We start from the raw sequence: 16,590 nt of genomic DNA on the forward strand, positions 1-16,590 counted from the left end.
CTGCTGCTACCCAGCCAGAACCAGCCTGTTAGTCTACCCACTATACACTGCTGCTACCCAGTCAGAACCAGCTTGTCAGTCTATCCACTATACACTGCTGCTACCCAGTAAGAACCAGCCTGTCAGTCTACCCACTATACACTGCTGCTACCCAGTCAGAACCAGCCTGTCAGTCTACCCGCTAAACACTGCTGCTACCCAGCCAGAACCAGCCTGTCAGTCTACCCATTATAGGCTACACTAGTCGTTCAGAGAGGCTGCTGTGTGTCAGTGAGGAAGTATCTTCTCACACTTGGTTCTTTCATTCTCTTATATGACCACAAGGTGGCAGAGACCAACTGTGTTAGTCGAACCCCTATCTTGTTTGTCACTTAACAGTAAATGAGTAACATTAAATAATACACAATAAGTATTTTACAGGATAATAAGTGTAGCATTATTCTGACAATTTCACGTCTCTCGACTAAAACATTTTCCTCAGTTTGCTTTAGAATTGTATATTTAGCAACCACTGCACTTAAAATTCACGTCAGTTTAGCACTACACCAAGTACATCATGTTTAAAATATATTTTTGGTCTCAGGGATTGTTACAATGATTTAAATAAGAAATGCTGGCCAGTTAGGGCAAGCATTACATGATGGGTTGTACCCTCATTTATGAGATATATATAAGATAAGGTTCATTTATTCCACCTCATATGAGGAACACATTGGGAAAGGTTATTTCTCTCCGACATGCAGTGCTCACTCTGACGTACCGTAGGCCTACATGTTCCCTGAAGATGATCACGGTGTACATGTACATAACAGAAGCAGCGTACATGTGTGTGACTGCATGTTCACATTTCTGCTCACGCACACGTTCCCTGGCTGAGGTCATCTTGAATAATCTGTTAATGGTTGACCATATTGAATTAGCCTCTTCAGGAGTAGAGAGTTTTTGAAACCATAGCATATTCTCCCCTTCTGTTGACAAGCCAGCTGCCCAGCTGCCTGTAATGTTGGACCGAAGCTGCATGCTAACTAGGTGTCAGCTCTGATTATGGTTATCAGCGTTTTGAGCAGCCTGTAGGCTAAGAGCTTTATATGGAAAATGGACTTGGAGGGAATGAAAATGGAGGGAAGAATATGGTGTGTGTGCTGAGAGACAGAGAGAAGGACCACAATTGGGAAGGGAGCTCGACAGCACTTTTGCTTTCATTGTGGATAAGCCAGTGGCAAGGGCTTGATAAATTAATTGAGCACACATTCTTGAAGTGTAAAGTGTCAATAACCTGTTAGTTTTTTTCTTCTCTTCCATCCACTGAGACTATGGACTCAGAATAGCAACATGGCAGACAACCTGCAAGGGACATGTATCCAGATCTTGAGACAGTGACCACATAAAACACTTACGACAGTGCAAAATACTTCATCCCAATGTTCAAATATGAGCAAGTCATTTGTGTGTGTGCCCACAGAAACAGCCTCCCCTGGAGCTGAAGAGGTTAAGGAGGACAATCTAGAAGTTCTGGCTTACCCTCAAAAGTTTCAGCGCAACTCCTACACCGCGCCTTCATCTAGCACATTAATGATGTCTCCTTAGAATATGGCTCCGTGCCGAGTGGGTTTGTAGTAGATAGATGTCAGAGTCTTTCGATCCAGAGCATCAAGTAACTACGTGCAGCACAGCAACCCTTCCAGTCTCCATGTCTGAACAACTGACACATTGTCATTGGGGGAGCCAGGAAGCTGCTGCCTGTAGTCAGCTGGAGTGAGCAACAGATGCCCTTGATGTAGGCTAGCCGTGTTAAACCACCAAACGGAGATCTGATATCCTGTTTTAGAGGAATGGCAAGGTGTAGGGGGAACTAAGGGGGGGAGCTATGCTTTCAATGTCTCACAAACACTGATAAGGAGAAACACACATGACACACACACACACACCACAAGGGACATCTCTCCTGCAGATAATACTAGCAGTACTGTCCATTATCCTGTGTGTTGTATGGGTCCTGGTGTCACACTGGTAGATCCGCCTGGCCCCACTGCTCCTTAGTGAGGGTTCCCTGCAGACAGGCTCTCCTCCCACCTGCCGCAGTGGCCATGGGCAGAACAGACACAGGCTGGATGGCAGGTGACAGCTCACAATGTGATAGTGTTTTTTCAGTGGGTCGGAAGCCTGTCTAAACCTTCCAGGGGTCATGTCTCCACCCTGATTAAGGAGGACGATGAAAGCTGAGTTTGGAGTCTATCTAACTCATCCTTGAGGGAGGACAAGGCTCTGTGCTGGAGACCACAGAGGCATCGTTCAAAAGTCTCATTAAAGCTGCCAAAGGTTTTCCTGTCAACATCTTGAGATGCACTAACAGTGTGTTTGAGAATGTGTGTATTACTGCTCTGGGGAAGGACCAGCATGGCTCATTCAAGCCACGATTCTTTCACCTTTCTGTGTTTGTTGTTACAATATTATGTATTTAAATGGGATTTAAACTCAATGTTTTCACTTTGGAATGCTTGTTGCAATTGATCATTGCTGTTGCAGAAACTTTGATTGTATTCTCTTTTTTGGAAGTAGGGAGCTCTGCGATATTTAACTGCAGCAATGCTTGTCTCTATCCACTAACTTCTGCAGATACTCTCAGGTAGTATCAGTAAGACACCATTAATTCCAGCTTCAGAGGCAACACAAGTTGCTACTAGAACTTTCTCAGTTCTTTTTTATGTAAACCCAACATTGTACACTGTACACAGGACTGCCTTCTGAAGTCCTCTACAATGTGACAACAATAGGACTGACGTTTCTGTATAAGAAACTTGTCCTTTCTGTTTAAACAACTCATTGCTTATGTGACAACTTGCTCTTTGACAACTGGAACATTCAAACAGTGTCAGAGCAGGAATATTGTTGGTATTGACATTTAGTTTACTAGTGTAGTTGGGACCTTGGGAGCAGTTAATCAACTTTGCTGCCTATGGCTCATGGTGTGTGTCTCTGGCCCTAGACACTGACTAGATGACTAGAGTACAACGGCACTTAGGAATGATTGGCTGGACCTGATGTTAGTTTCCCCCAGGATCACAATGACTCTTATTGACAGACTTGTTGGTTTGTTGTAACTGTCTTAAAATGATTGTACTCGCTGTGAAATGTATTATTGTTGCTTGCTTTTTCCACAGGTACACTCTTGCACTTTTGAGGTTCTTGCTGTTTAATTGCAACTTGTCTAACTACATGCTCTTATTGTTCTTCCCTTTGGGACTTATTTGGTTTCACAATATATTCTTCATGTTTGGCTACCCGCAATGTTTGGGTCTATCTCGTTGTTATAATCAGTGACCTATGCACTTTTGTAAAACTGTCTTGGAAGTCTCTTTGGATAAAAGCATCTGCTAAATGCATAAATGTAATGTAATTTTTGAGGCCTGGGTGGGTGGAAGAAATAATTATAACTTATCGAATAGCAGCTAGGAGGAATTGGGTTTCCATGGTGGCTTTGTGGATTTGTTAAATCCAACATTTCAGAGCCTGATGACAATGTCCTTCCAAACCAACCAACTTTTGTAGACCAGTGTTTTTAGGAGATGTTGTCTGGTTTAGTTCACATTGACAGGTAAGTTCTCAAAATACCAGTTTGTGGTATTTTTCAGGGATTATGATTCAGTAGGCTGGTAAATAATGTCATAACGTGGGCTCTGTCATAACGTGGCACAGTCTGGCACAGTCTGGTATATGGCTATACATTCAGCTAGATTTGTAGATAGTTAAGTAACAAAGCAGTTTTGTTTATGTGAATGTGCAGATGTGTGTGTGTATTCTCACGTCTGTGCCACTATGATTTGACTGTCTTTTCTAGTGGTAACTGGAGAATGTGTTGCCAAAGAACATGATCCTTGAATTTGTCCATTGTCGTAGAATCCTTTCAGAAGCACGTCTCCCTCTCTGTGGTCTTTGTTTTACTGTGGGAAGGAGGGTGGGGGAGAGGGAGACTGGGAGGTAGAGAGCGAGAGTGAGAGGTAGACTCACAAACACACACACACACAAACTGCTGTTCAGGCTTTGGAGAGCATCTTCTTCCCTCGGCTTCATTATCAGGATGGGAGAGAGATCTACCAGAAACAGTGTTATCTGACAAAACTGGATTATTTTTTCTCTTTTTTAAATGTGTATGGTTATATTTGCTCCGGTGAGTTACTTTTTTTTACTGAACATACTGCAGTGTATTGAATGTGGTCAAGATTCGAAAGCATTGCTGAAATAACCACACCGACAGCTTTTCAGTAAAGCTGAAAAGAACTATTTTGAGTGCTCTCTGCTTAATCATTGATAGTCAGTGTAGTGAATTGCGGTTGTTGAAGTTGGTCAGATGTATGATACATTGGAAAGCGGTCACTTATATGCTCAGGAAGAAAAACTCTTGAGTGAAGTTGTCTTTTCTTCTCCCATTCTCTTTCCCTCTTTTTCTCTTCCTCTCTTTCCTGTCATCTCCATTTTGATGTATCTGTGAATATCTTGGCTAAAAGGACTTCTCATCCTTGAACACAATTTGTGATGACAGTAAGTAGGTGCAGTAACAATTACTGCGCAACCAAATCCCTCTGTTAATGATGACCATTCATCTCCTACTGGCAGTGGATGTAGGGATGTGTTGGAGTATGTGGGTATGAGCAGTGTCTATCACTATGATTCTAAGAGTGTCTGGCACTGTAGCTGGTCTAGCTGCATGATCATTATTTCTAGATCTCTATAGATAGATTGTAGTCAACACGGTCTGTGAGCACAGAACAAAGGCCTGCAGATACTTGTGTGCTTACGTGCTTGGGCGCATGCATGTGTGAGAGCATGCCTGTGTGTGTGTAGGAAGGTCGTTTTTTCATTTGTCAGACATGTCTAGGGTCTTTACGGCCACCTGTAGGACAGTGTGAGGCTGTATTGTGCGTATTCCTGGTGAAACAGAATAATAATGTCCAGAAATGATTCAGAGTCAGCATGATGATGAGGTCATCTGACACCAGAGGAACATGTCTGTCTGAGTCATTGGGAGACCGGCCTCCCTATCTAGCCACCGGCTCAACTGACTGGTGCTTTGTGTGGATGACTGCAGCAATCTCTCTGGGATTCTGGTTCAATAAAAGCAACAATTCCAGTTCTGTGTTTTATACGGTAGAGTGAGTCAATGCACCTCCATATAATGCCTGCTGTCTTCATACCTCCCCCACATGGCGTTCAGATGGGTTTTCAAAAAGTGGCACAGGTTTCTTTTGTGGTTACATCACTACCAGCAGTAGTGTCTATTGGGGAGCAATGTGTGTGCTCACATTACCGTTTAACACATGAGCAATAATGTCCGAGTCACAGGCAAAAAAAAGGAATTCTAATTCTCAGCGGGGTTGAGACCTTACTCCTCTGCTCTCGGCCTCCACATAACCATACGTTCGATATGTCCTACACAGGCGAGCAGTGAATGCCCTAACCTTTTCAGCATGAGGCTATTGAGTATTCCACCAAGGCCAAAACTGGAGTTTCTTTCTTCTCCATTCCTTAAAAGTAGGTGAGGTTGCGGGTGTCAACTCAGACTATTCTTGCAGTCAGATGGATAGACAGACAAACCGGCAGGCAAGCAGGCAGGCAGATGGGCATGCAGGCAGGTAGACTGACAAGCAGGGAAACGGGCTGGGAAACAGGAAGAAAGGTTGTTACACCATTCTGTTGTAAGTGCCACACAACAGTTTTTTTGAAAATTCCTTCGTGTGGACAGTTTTATTAGACACTGATCACACTTCAGGCAGGATTACAGCACGTAGCTTGGTGTTTATGTTTACGCTTATTTAACAGTCACTGTGGAAATGTAATGGATAGGAAATAACTGGGCAAATTAATCCATTGTGTGTGGGCTAATCTCTGTTTGTTGTGCCCTAAGCAATCACAATAACGCCTCCTCCAACTGCCCAAATAATCAGATGGTTCATGCAGTGTTGACTGTAATTAGCTTTTTACTATGCCTTGTCTTGTCTATGGTTAGAACATAATTGAGTCTCCCTGGGCCTGTTTGGTGTTCAAATACTTTAATCCACATTCACACTTTTGAGGTCAGAGTAACAGTCTGTTGAGTTGAGTCCGTTGAGTTGGACAAGGGTAGATATTTACATACTCAAATTACTGCAAGTAAATCTTTGAAGATGTAGCTTTTCAAGACATGCTTAGAGGTTTGCGTTGCTGTGGGTGTGTGTGTGTGTACATGTGTGTGTGTGTCTGCTTATACAGTATGTAAATGTGTTTGTGTGTGTCCATCCACCATATTTACCACATCAGATGCTGTCTGAGCAGTACATAAACTACACACACACAATGATTTGACTGAGAACATCTTTTAGTTCATCTCTGTATGTATTCCTGTCAAAGACCGAAACTCAGGTGCGTCACTCTGTCACGTGCAGTTTACTGACACCTGACTGACATCAGACATTTTGTTTAGAATTTAGTCATTTAGCAGACGCTCTTAGCCAGAGCGATTTACAGTAATTACAGGGACATTCACCCCGAGGCAAGTAGGGTGAAGTGCCTTGCCCAAAGACACAACGTCATGTGCGCAAGACAGGAATCGAACCGGCAACCTTCAGATTACTAGCCCGATGCTCTACCCGCTCAGCCACCTGACTCCCCTGTTTCCTTATTTTGTGTCCTTCCACAGCTTTTTGCTATCTTTGCGTTTGCAACATGTGGTGGCTACACTGGGCAGCTGCGGGTTAGTGTGGACTGCATGGAGAGGACCAACAGCAACCTCAGCATCGCCATTGACTTTGGCTATCCTTTCAGGTCTGACAGGCAAAGAACCCTTCTTGATCCCAGTGTCTGTATGATATTTTTTATTAGTACCGAATTCAGCTGTGTATCTGCATGTGGATAGAAAGGCTAGGTTAGCTAAAAAATTTAATTAGATGTTTTGTACTTGCTTTTCCTTTGCTAAATGAACACATTAATTGCTATTGAAAGGTATTGGCAAGGTTGTATGTATGTGTGTGGGATTTGGAGAGAAAGAGAAAAAAGAGAGAGAGAAAGAGAGACAGAGAGAGAGAGAAAGAGACAGAGAGAGACAGACACAGAAAGACAGAGAGGAAGAGAGAAAGAGAGAGAGAGAGAGAGAGAGAGAGAGAGAGAGAGAGAGAGAGAGAGAGAGAGAGAGACGTCTGCATCAGTGTGTAACCTGACACTTGTCCCCTCTGGCAGGTTACACCAGGTCTGGTTCGAGGCGCCCCTGTGTGAGGGGATGAGACGGGAGCGCCTCTTCCTCATCGGAGACTTCTCCTCCTCTGCAGAGTTCTTTGTCACCATTGCGGTCTTCGCCTTCCTCTACTCCCTCATGGCCACCGTCGTCTACATCTTCTTCCAGAACAAGTACCGTGAGAACAACAGAGGCCCCCTCATTGTCAGTATTTCACCTTTGACCTTAAGATAAACATTCTCTGGTGTCAATCATCTGCCAGTGGACGCAGTACAGACTCGAGAAAGGACTATTTGCAATCACTTAAGGTCTTTGCACACTGAGTGCGAAATGTTTGTATGCGTATTTTCGTAATTGTCAGCCAAAAAATTTGGTGGCTCTGAATTGTCAAAATACTGGCTATGGATGCGAAAACGCAAAAAATCAAACTCAATCCAAACTTTTTTGGGACGGACGAAGGTTTCGGAGGCAGTGTGTAAGCATGAAAGGCCTTTACTCTCTGCTACATTGAAGCTGTTGTTTCCATTATATTCAAAATGTGTCACTTTGGATGAAAGTGTCTGCAAAATTCATGTAAAATTTCATGTAATTAAGTAAATGTCAGGCCACTTTGCTCCAATCAGCACTCAGACCACCCAGTGTGCCTGTGTTGTGTCCAACCCATCCAGGACTTTGTGGTGACGGTGGTGTTCTCCTTCATGTGGCTGGTGAGCTCGTCAGCCTGGGCCAAGGCGCTGTCGGACGTGAAGGTGGCCACAGACCCCGATGAGGTGCAGGACCTCATGTCCGCCTGTAAGGTCATGACCAACAAGTGTGGCTCAGTGCAAGGCCCTCGCTGGTCAGGCCTCAACACCTCAGTGGTAGGCTCAGCCACACACACAACAACACACATGAACACACACATCTGCTCTAATAAAGAAAGAGCAAGATAAAAGGTCATTTTCGCGATGATGCAATTTGGTCCCAAACATTGTTTAGACAGGTTCATATGTAGACCGCTTATTGGATCAGGGTTTCCCGCAGCACTTTGCAGTTAAGGCGGCAAACACACGCCAGCCGCCTTAACTATGATGTAAAATGAGCGATATCCGCTGTGTTACTATGTCCTGTTTTCTCCCTTTGAATCCCCCCCCCCCCTCCCCCCCCAGGCAAACCTCACCCTACCACCTTAACTAACAAATTTTCTGCGGAAATCCCTGTGAATTATCTAATTTTCACCAGAAATGTTGTTTATCTTTCATTTTTGTCAATATCCTCTCACCCAGGTCTTTGGCTTCCTAAACTTCGTGCTTTGGGCTGGAAACATCTGGTTTGTCTTCAAGGAGACCGGCTGGCACAAGGGGGGCGCAGTGAGGTACCCTGGCGGAACAACAGAGAAACAGCCGGGGACCTGTAACCAGCAGTCGTATAACCAGGGCAGCTTCGACCAATCAGGAGGAAGCTACAGTGGTCAGGGGGATTTGGAGCAGGCATCAGAATACAGCCAGGTGGGCGGTCCCACATCCTACTCCAATCAAATGTAGCTGTGCATTTTGATTGGCACCACTCCTTTCTGTCAGGGCAAGTTCAATAAAGAGATAATAGAGGTGTTAACGTGAAAAGAAGTGGAAACGGGACAAGGGGTTAATCACTTTGACCTTCTGATATATTATATTATTGGTGTAATGTTTGTGCAAAAAGATTATCTTTGTGTGTCCAAACATGCAGTTCATAGGTAGCAAATTTTTCTGGTGACAAAGGAAGTGATTTGTTAAATGATGCAGTTGTCAACTGGTGCAGTCGTGATGAGTATTGTACAAAAGAATAGACATATGGTAGTCCTCAGTTCTGTTTTATTCATATTCTGCTTTACTTAATGTTGTATTGCTTGCCTGCTATGTTTCTGTTTGTTTCTGTGCTTGGTGCTAAGCAACCATCTGTTCATAAAGTTTCAGACTGGTCTCACTCACAAGGACAAAATGTGGTCTACATTTGTATTCTTCTAAAGTGTTGACTAATTGCATGAAGTTGTGCTGTGTGTACCTATCTATGGCTGTGTGGGCACCTCCCAATTAAACACAATTGACAGAATTTGATCTCTTAATTGAAAGTTTGGTATTCCACTCTGTCCTTTTGTATTTTCTTTTAAAAATAACTCTTTTTTTTTTACAAACAACCCAGTTTGATCCCAGAGCATTCCCATTTAGTAATAATTCAAGAAACATTTAATGGCACATGGGAAGCCAAATTCTTGTCCTTTTGTTGGTTGGCAGTTTGTGTTGAATGAATGTTTAATAAATATAAAGGGTCTGTCCTCTGTTTACATATGGCTGCTAAAGTTTCAAATCAGAAAATCGTTTTTCTATGCCGTGCTCAGGCTACTGTGAGATGAATTTCATACACAACCTGACAGTGCATTGAAGTACAAGAGCCCAGGAACAAGAGCCAAAGGAAGCTAGATTCTTTTCCTGTGTGAGTTAGATCATGTCTCCTCTGTCCCCATCACTGAACATGCTTCATACTGGGGTTTCTCTGTTCCCAACTCTGTATATTCAATCATTCAGGTTTGTACAACTTTTGAAAGTATATGTAAGTAAAACTGTCACGGATCAATGTCTGTTAACATTGATGCTCATGAATTGTGCAACCCTGTGTCTTGAACTCCAAAGCATGTGGCTTGCATTACCCAGGTAAATAAATAAATAAATAATAAAAATGATTGTCATGTCAATGTCATGTAAGTAGTCACTATTGTGTCACTGTTACATTATAATGAAAATGTTATTGTATTGCATACTGTCCATGATTACTGAGTGTGGAAGATATTTTGAATAAATCTGAAAAAGGTGTTGCAAATCAGCACAAATACCAGTGGTGAGTGGTTATTTACACCTGAGACACTACATCATGGTACCCAAGTCATCCTGTAAAGCTCTACCCTGACCCATGACCCATGACCCAATGTCCTAGACACAGCTTATCACTCCCTCAGCCCCCCTCCCTCCCTCCCTTCCCCACCCACCCAACCAGAAACACAGCAGCATGGTTGCCATGGTAACACGGGAGCCATTCCCTGGTCTGTAAGCATCTGTCAGGTAGATGTTCTGATGCTATGTGCCCCATACACTGAGCAGTCGGCTTAGCTGCCCTTCGTTTCCTTGTAACGGTGTGTTAAGTACGACCAATGTTCAAAATGTACCACCAATGGTAATATTATTTACACTGTGTAGGACTTAGTACGAGAACAGGCCCATTGCCCTGGCATGTGGTATGCCACATTATATTTATGAATGGGTCGTGAAAACGGATGATCCAGAGGAATACCAGCAAGCAAACAATAAACAATCTATCACAAACCCACATCAGGACATGGTAAACAACCTGAAGAAGAGAGCAGTCAGTGTCTAACCACTAGGAGCCATTGTTCTATCAATCTGCAATAATGCATTGTTGTTGTGCTTGCCCAGTCATTTCCACCAGGCTGAGGAATAAAAGCTATCTGACTGTTGTAATCTATTTAATTTGGGAATGTGATTCTGATGATCAAATTTACTCATTTGAGTATTTCAATTAAAGCAATCCCAGTCGTAATAGGCGTCCATGTCCAAGAACTTTCATAGCTTCAATGTTGGGGGTGTGTGTGTGTGTGTGTACCTGTTGCCAAGTAACATAAATCCAAGTCGATAATAATGGGTGGATCACCATCAACGGCAAAGAATACCAGCAAAACAATGGTAACTACAACTTCCAACAACTCACGAAAAAGGTACAGAACACTGACAATGATAATAACATAAAGACAATGTGAAAACTGTACAATACCGTCTCGTATGTATTTGTGTGACTGTGATCAGTTATGTTTAGTGTACTGGATACATTGGTTACACTGGTATTGTAAATGCCATCTGCTCTTAACTTGTTCAAACAGGGTGGTAACAGAGAAACAGCTATCCTCCATTGAAGGTACAAATGAAGTGGCAAATGCGACGATAATTTGCAATGACATAAATGAAATAGAGGGAGCCACATTTGTAATCAACAAGTAAAATACCTTGTACCGAGATATTCTGTTGACTGGTCTCCATAATCACATACAAAACTACTCTTCTATTTTGATTCTCCTTCCTGCAAACCATAGTCACAGCCACTCTCTCTCTCTCTCTCTCACACACACACACACAAACACCTGCAATTCCCCCCCAAAATTGCTCTCTGATTCACACTTTTTTTCTCTCTGATTCTCTCTCCTAATCTTTCTCTCTGTCTCTCTCCATAGCTCTGGTTGGTTCTGTTGACTTGGAAAGGGCTGTGGCCACCATAGTTCTGGTTTTCTACACCTCAGAGCGGGATGGCAGACTCAGCAGAGCTGGGGTCCGGGACCTGTTACTGACACACTTCCAGGCCTTCACCAGGGTAAAGAGGCTTTAACCTGGGGCTTTAATCTGAGGCTTTAACCTGAGGCTTTAACCTGAGGCTTTAACCTGAGGCTTTAACCTGAGGCTTTAACCTTAGGCTTTAACCTGGGAGAACATGCAGATATTCCATCACAGGCCTTTACTAGGGAGTCAGGTGGCTGAGTGGTCAGGCAATCGGGCTGGTAATCTAAAGGTCGCCAGTTCGATTCCCGGCCACACCAAATGACGTTGTGTCCTTGGGCAAGGCACATCACCCTACTTGCCTCGGGGGAATGTCCCTGTACTTACTGTAAGTCACTCTGGATAAGAGCGTCTACTAAATGTAAATGTCCTCACTGCAGTAGCCGTGCTGTGGCTACCCTGATGCTGGTCTACTACACCTTTTCACTGCCAGACCGCAGGATTTCTCAATTACTTCCTGACCATTTGTTATTCTTACTATCATTTTTCCTTAATCTGGTTCTTGTGACTAGGTGCAAACTTACTTGGATCGTATTGGTCTTTCTTTAAAATGTAAATCCTTTCTGGTGAACAAGAGGGTCCCCTTGTGTTGGTAGGTGTGTACTGCATATTTCTCAGGTTTGTCTTTTGTGGGCTGTTAGTGTGTCTGCTCCACTGGTAAAGAGAAATTAACTCTGTAGCATTGTCTCTCTGTCACAGGAGAGGGATGTTTTCTGCTAGACCATCACACTGCCTCACCAAAACACATTATTTGATGTCATTATTTGATATCTTTTTTAATGTATCAAAGCATTTTGGAGGCATTTATCAAGGTTTGGAATACTGAATCTCAATGTGTGTAATATGTGTGGCCTAATAGTTTAGCTCAATCTTAAATACTTCTAAACCTTTCTTGCAGGGTCAAGAGATTAAACCAAAATACAAGGAGATCTTTGGGGAGTTGGAGGCAGATGGAGAAAAGAAGATCGGTCTGGAAGACTTCCTGCTTTTCATCATCAGTCTCACTGTCACATCCGATCTGCTTCCAGATATCCATAGAGCTGCACTGTAAAATCACCCAAAGGAGCCACCGGATCAGGAGTCTGATCCGATTCTATATTCAGATATCCTAAATTTGGAGATTGCATTTTAAAATGAGTGTCAATGTAGCTTTGGCTTTCACTTTATGTTCCTCGATGATGTTACAATATTTAAAGGGACAATTCCTGTCTTACAGTAACATGTAAAAACAAAAGCATGATGTCTGTTAGACCAAGAGGGAAATGCCTTTGCTTTGCATGCCAACGTAGGCCTCGAACATTAGAGCAGTGGTTCTCAACTGGTCTAATCTCAGGACCCTCATTTGGCCTTGGTCATTAAGTCACAACACAAAAATAATTGAATTTCCGAACCATTATAATTTATTTCACAAAATAAATCGTGCAGTAATCATTTGTGTTCGAGACGCACATTTCAAAATAAAAGCGCACCATCGTACGTTTGGTAACTACCTTCGGTAAAGAAAAGTTTGACCTTTTAAATGACCCTGTCTGTGACCCTCTCCACTCCAGCTCGCGTCGGGGCCCACCAGTTGAGAAACACGGCCTTATAGTCCAGTCATGTTAAGCCAAAATGCTGGTCAACCTAAGACAAATTGCAACAGAAGCAAACTCAACTGATTTTGTATCCTCAATGTGTCCTGCAAGGAAAAAAGCCCTGAAGAATCCCATGAGGGGAAAGTTTCGAAAAAGACCCAAATATAGCCTATTCATACGCCTATTCATTATTTTTCTCATGTGAATAGGCTAAAACTTGTAACCTTTAGATATCACTATGAAAATTACTGAGTTGATTACTGTAAGACAAACAAAAACTGTATTAATAATAAATAAATAAAAATTGGGGGTAACATGATCAAACGCTGCATAATAATGTTTGTGGGTAGACTTGGGTTCCATTCAGACCTTAACATTAAGGCTGTGTCTACTACCGCGCACTTTACAAAGTAGCCTACACTGCAATACAGTGCACTGCAAAACAGTGCACTTACATATTCAGTGCACTCCGTCACTGATAAGTGCTGTCTCAAATGGAACACTTACGTTAAACACTTGGTGGAGTACGGACGCAAATCTGCTCGCGACACCCGCAAAACCTGCCAAAATGAACGCGCTTCTCCACTCAAGTGGAAAAAAGCTGCCGAAAGGGCTCCTCCTTTTCCGCTACGTAGCCAAGATGGCGCCCGTTTAGGGCGAGTAGTGTCCATCGCTATGGTCCATCGTTGTACACTGTTTTTTTGGACCGTTTGCAGTGCGCCATCCGGGTACTTTCAGTGCACTGAGGCCGAATCCCAATACTCCCCCTTCCCCTTAATTTTAGCCTGATGTTGTCATACTCATAATTCTAGTCAGAATATGAGTCTGAGAACTCTCCGTTGGGCTTTGACTACGAGGCGTGTTTCAAACGAGCCTGGAAAACAAATGCCTCTTCGCTCAATTGGACAGATCTACAACCAATCAGAGCAACAGAGTATGTGACGTATGTTAAGCGCCGCGGCATAGTTGTTGTCAACAGAACTAAACTGAGAGGCAGCTAAATCTTTACTGACTAAACTGCAAGCAGACTTGAAGTATGCTTGAAGAATGAATACAAACGATTTTTGCCGGTGTTGTAAAATTAATTTAAGGGTAGGGGGAGTACTTCTTCACACGGTCAACCTTTTTGAGCGAAACAATAAAGGGCAATGCATATACGAACAAGTTCTCCGTTTAGCATTACAACTCCATCGGGGCCAGCTGATAAATTAAACTTTTACCGAATCCCGTAGGAAGGACGGCAAAAACATATTTTCCATTGACAAATGCCTTGATTGCGTCTCTCTGTTCCTCTTTCAAAATTAATGCGCTGTCGATGTTTTCTAAAACAGACTCGATGGCAGAATCATAACATCCCAGATCTCCAGCGGTAGCCATGTTTGTTCAAAACGAATTCAACTTAAGCGCTCTTTTGTGACGTGGGTGATTACGTTACTCTTGATCATCTGTCCATCATCGTATAAGCCCGCCCTGGCAATTTAATTGGTTCGCCCAGATTCTGGTTTTCTGTAGTTGGTCCCCAATACGAGACCCTCCAGACCCAACTTCCCGACCAAATTTTTTTGGGGCGGGGAGAAGTTGGGCTGGCAGCCAGGCTACCTTAATTTACCCCTAGCCCTCGAAAGTAAGGGGTAAGGGGCTACATAGCCCTAGGAAATGGGACGCCACTTGGTTACAGGTACGTCATCTAGCACGTATCGATATCTCCAAAGCAAGTAGCGTTATGCACTGATATTAAACGAAATTCGCTGCTATTGGAGTTTACTTAGAACTGTAGACATGCTAGTCAAAGAAATGCGGGACTGTTGTGCAATTCAGAACTGTAACATTAACGTACCAAACTAGCGATTTTTAGAAACGTTTCAATTAGGAAAATGGTTGCAAATATATATGTTCATGACTGTATATAACACAAAACAAGACTGTCATAATTTTTTTATCAATTAATTAAGCCGATAATATAACATTTATCGGACTCTCTGGATGATTTGGTCGCCATTGTTGCCGGTATTGGACCGAATTCTCACTCCCCCGCAGAATCCCACTCCCCTACGCAGGTGGAATCAGGCACGTTCAGCTGGGAAAGCTTGTCCTGAAGCAGGGAGGGGATGATGGTGTTGAAGGCAGAGCTGAAGTCCACAAACAGGATCCTGGCATAGGATGCTGGGGAATCCAGGTGCTGTAGGGTGAAGTGGAGGGCCATGTTAACTGCATCATCCACAGACCTGTTGGCTCTGTAGGCAAACTGTAGGCAAACTGCAGGGGGTCCAGGAGGGGGTCTGTGATGGATTTGAGGTGTGCCAGCACCAGGCGCTCAAAATACTTCATTACCACAGAGGTCAGGGCGACGGGTTTGTAGTCATTATGTCCTGTTGGTCTTGGCTTTTTGGGCACAGGGATGATGGTGGATAACATCCTACCTGACAAAATCCTTCCCCCCCATATCTTGGGAGTATAATATCTGACACACCCCAAAATAATTTTGGGTGGCTCCTCATGCCCTGTAGAGTGTATCATAAAAAGCTTTTGATACTAGTTGCATAAATGTAAAAGTTAGAAGGGGAGTGGGATTTTGGCAACACTGTTTTTCATACCTGCCGAAATCCTCCCCCCCTCATATTTTGGGATTATAACAATAGACACACCCCCAGGATGTGGACAATATGGCTGGCAACACTAACTGGGTAATAGCTTGTCAAATGGTATTGAATACAATACTTTTTTCACTAATAGACACATTTATAATGAAGCATTGGTATTTCTTTGTATAGGCGGTAATGTTATTATAGGTGACAGTGCCAGTTTTTGCCATTCCTAATGTTTGATCATTCATTATCATTCCACAAATTAATCTTAATGTTTATCTAAAATCTCAGGTTGGCTGTGACAGCTGCCTCAGATGGTTCCATCAGTGTTGTTCTCAAATCCAACTGAGAGGAATATGCATCCCTGACCTGTTGTCATGATCAAGCCTCAAACTTGTTAAAACTCTCATTTAAAGATCACTTTCTTTCTTTTTTTCTACCTTTTGTTAAATATATCATTATAGTTTTTTGTTAAAAATAAATGTGATGGAACTAATCAAAATGTCATCATTTATTAGATGTTTTTCACTAGCCATTCACAAAGGGAAGGTCCAGACTTGGCTTATCAGGTACTAAAACCAAGCACTGTACATGGCAAGTTGGCAGACACAAACTAGGCTGTGGGAAGCAGGATCTATAAAATGGATATGATTGTAAACACAAAGCAGTTGTTTGGCTAGTAGTTTACTGAGAGGGAAACAGAAGTTGAATTATGTAAGGAGGGACCTGTGAGCAGGGGCCTTTTTATATAGCCTACATTTGTAAAATGATGTAGCTATTCTCATTTACCTGACGATTATATATGCCAATTAATTGGCATATAGTGCATTTAGTAAGTATAGCAAGTACAACGTAATCAAGAATCAGAAGTG

At 42.9% G+C, this 16,590-nt stretch overlaps 2 protein-coding genes across 2 annotated transcripts; both read left to right on the forward strand.

Annotated features, from left to right (window-relative positions):
- The first annotated feature begins 4,027 nt into the window (after positions 1-4,027).
- On the forward strand, positions 4,028-9,989 carry synpra (synaptoporin a). The gene is made up of 5 exons (XM_047025546.1): positions 4,028-4,168; positions 6,674-6,798; positions 7,210-7,408; positions 7,873-8,064; positions 8,470-9,989. Exons 1-5 carry the CDS (start codon positions 4,145-4,147, stop codon positions 8,725-8,727), a joined length of 798 nt encoding a protein of 265 aa, XP_046881502.1. The 5' UTR covers positions 4,028-4,144; the 3' UTR covers positions 8,728-9,989.
- An 862-nt stretch (positions 9,990-10,851) lies between these two features.
- LOC124470740 (sentan-like) lies at positions 10,852-13,573 on the forward strand. The gene is made up of 4 exons (XM_047024775.1): positions 10,852-10,949; positions 11,112-11,146; positions 11,460-11,596; positions 12,458-13,573. Exons 1-4 carry the CDS (start codon positions 10,873-10,875, stop codon positions 12,608-12,610), a joined length of 402 nt encoding a protein of 133 aa, XP_046880731.1. The 5' UTR covers positions 10,852-10,872; the 3' UTR covers positions 12,611-13,573.
- The last annotated feature ends 3,017 nt before the right edge of the window (positions 13,574-16,590 follow it).

Source organism: Hypomesus transpacificus, chromosome 9 (assembly GCF_021917145.1).
Source record: "Hypomesus transpacificus isolate Combined female chromosome 9, fHypTra1, whole genome shotgun sequence".
Classification (NCBI taxonomy): Eukaryota; Metazoa; Chordata; class Actinopteri; order Osmeriformes; family Osmeridae; genus Hypomesus; species Hypomesus transpacificus.

Bases quoted from the DNA above. Each gene is read 5' to 3' on its own strand.
- synpra (XM_047025546.1), top strand. From the start codon at position 4,145: ATGTGTATGGTTATATTTGCTCCG. The intron at 6,799-7,209 runs GTCTGACAGGCA...CCCCTCTGGCAG, and splicing joins GACTTTGGCTATCCTTTCAG to GTTACACCAGGTCTGGTTCG. The intron at 7,409-7,872 runs GTCAGTATTTCA...CAACCCATCCAG, and splicing joins ACAACAGAGGCCCCCTCATT to GACTTTGTGGTGACGGTGGT.
- LOC124470740 (XM_047024775.1), top strand. From the start codon at position 10,873: ATGGGTGGATCACCATCAACGGCAAAGAATACCAGCAAAACAATGGTA. The intron at 11,147-11,459 runs GTACAAATGAAG...CTCTCTCCATAG, and splicing joins ACAGCTATCCTCCATTGAAG to CTCTGGTTGGTTCTGTTGAC. The intron at 11,597-12,457 runs GTAAAGAGGCTT...CCTTTCTTGCAG, and splicing joins ACTTCCAGGCCTTCACCAGG to GGTCAAGAGATTAAACCAAA.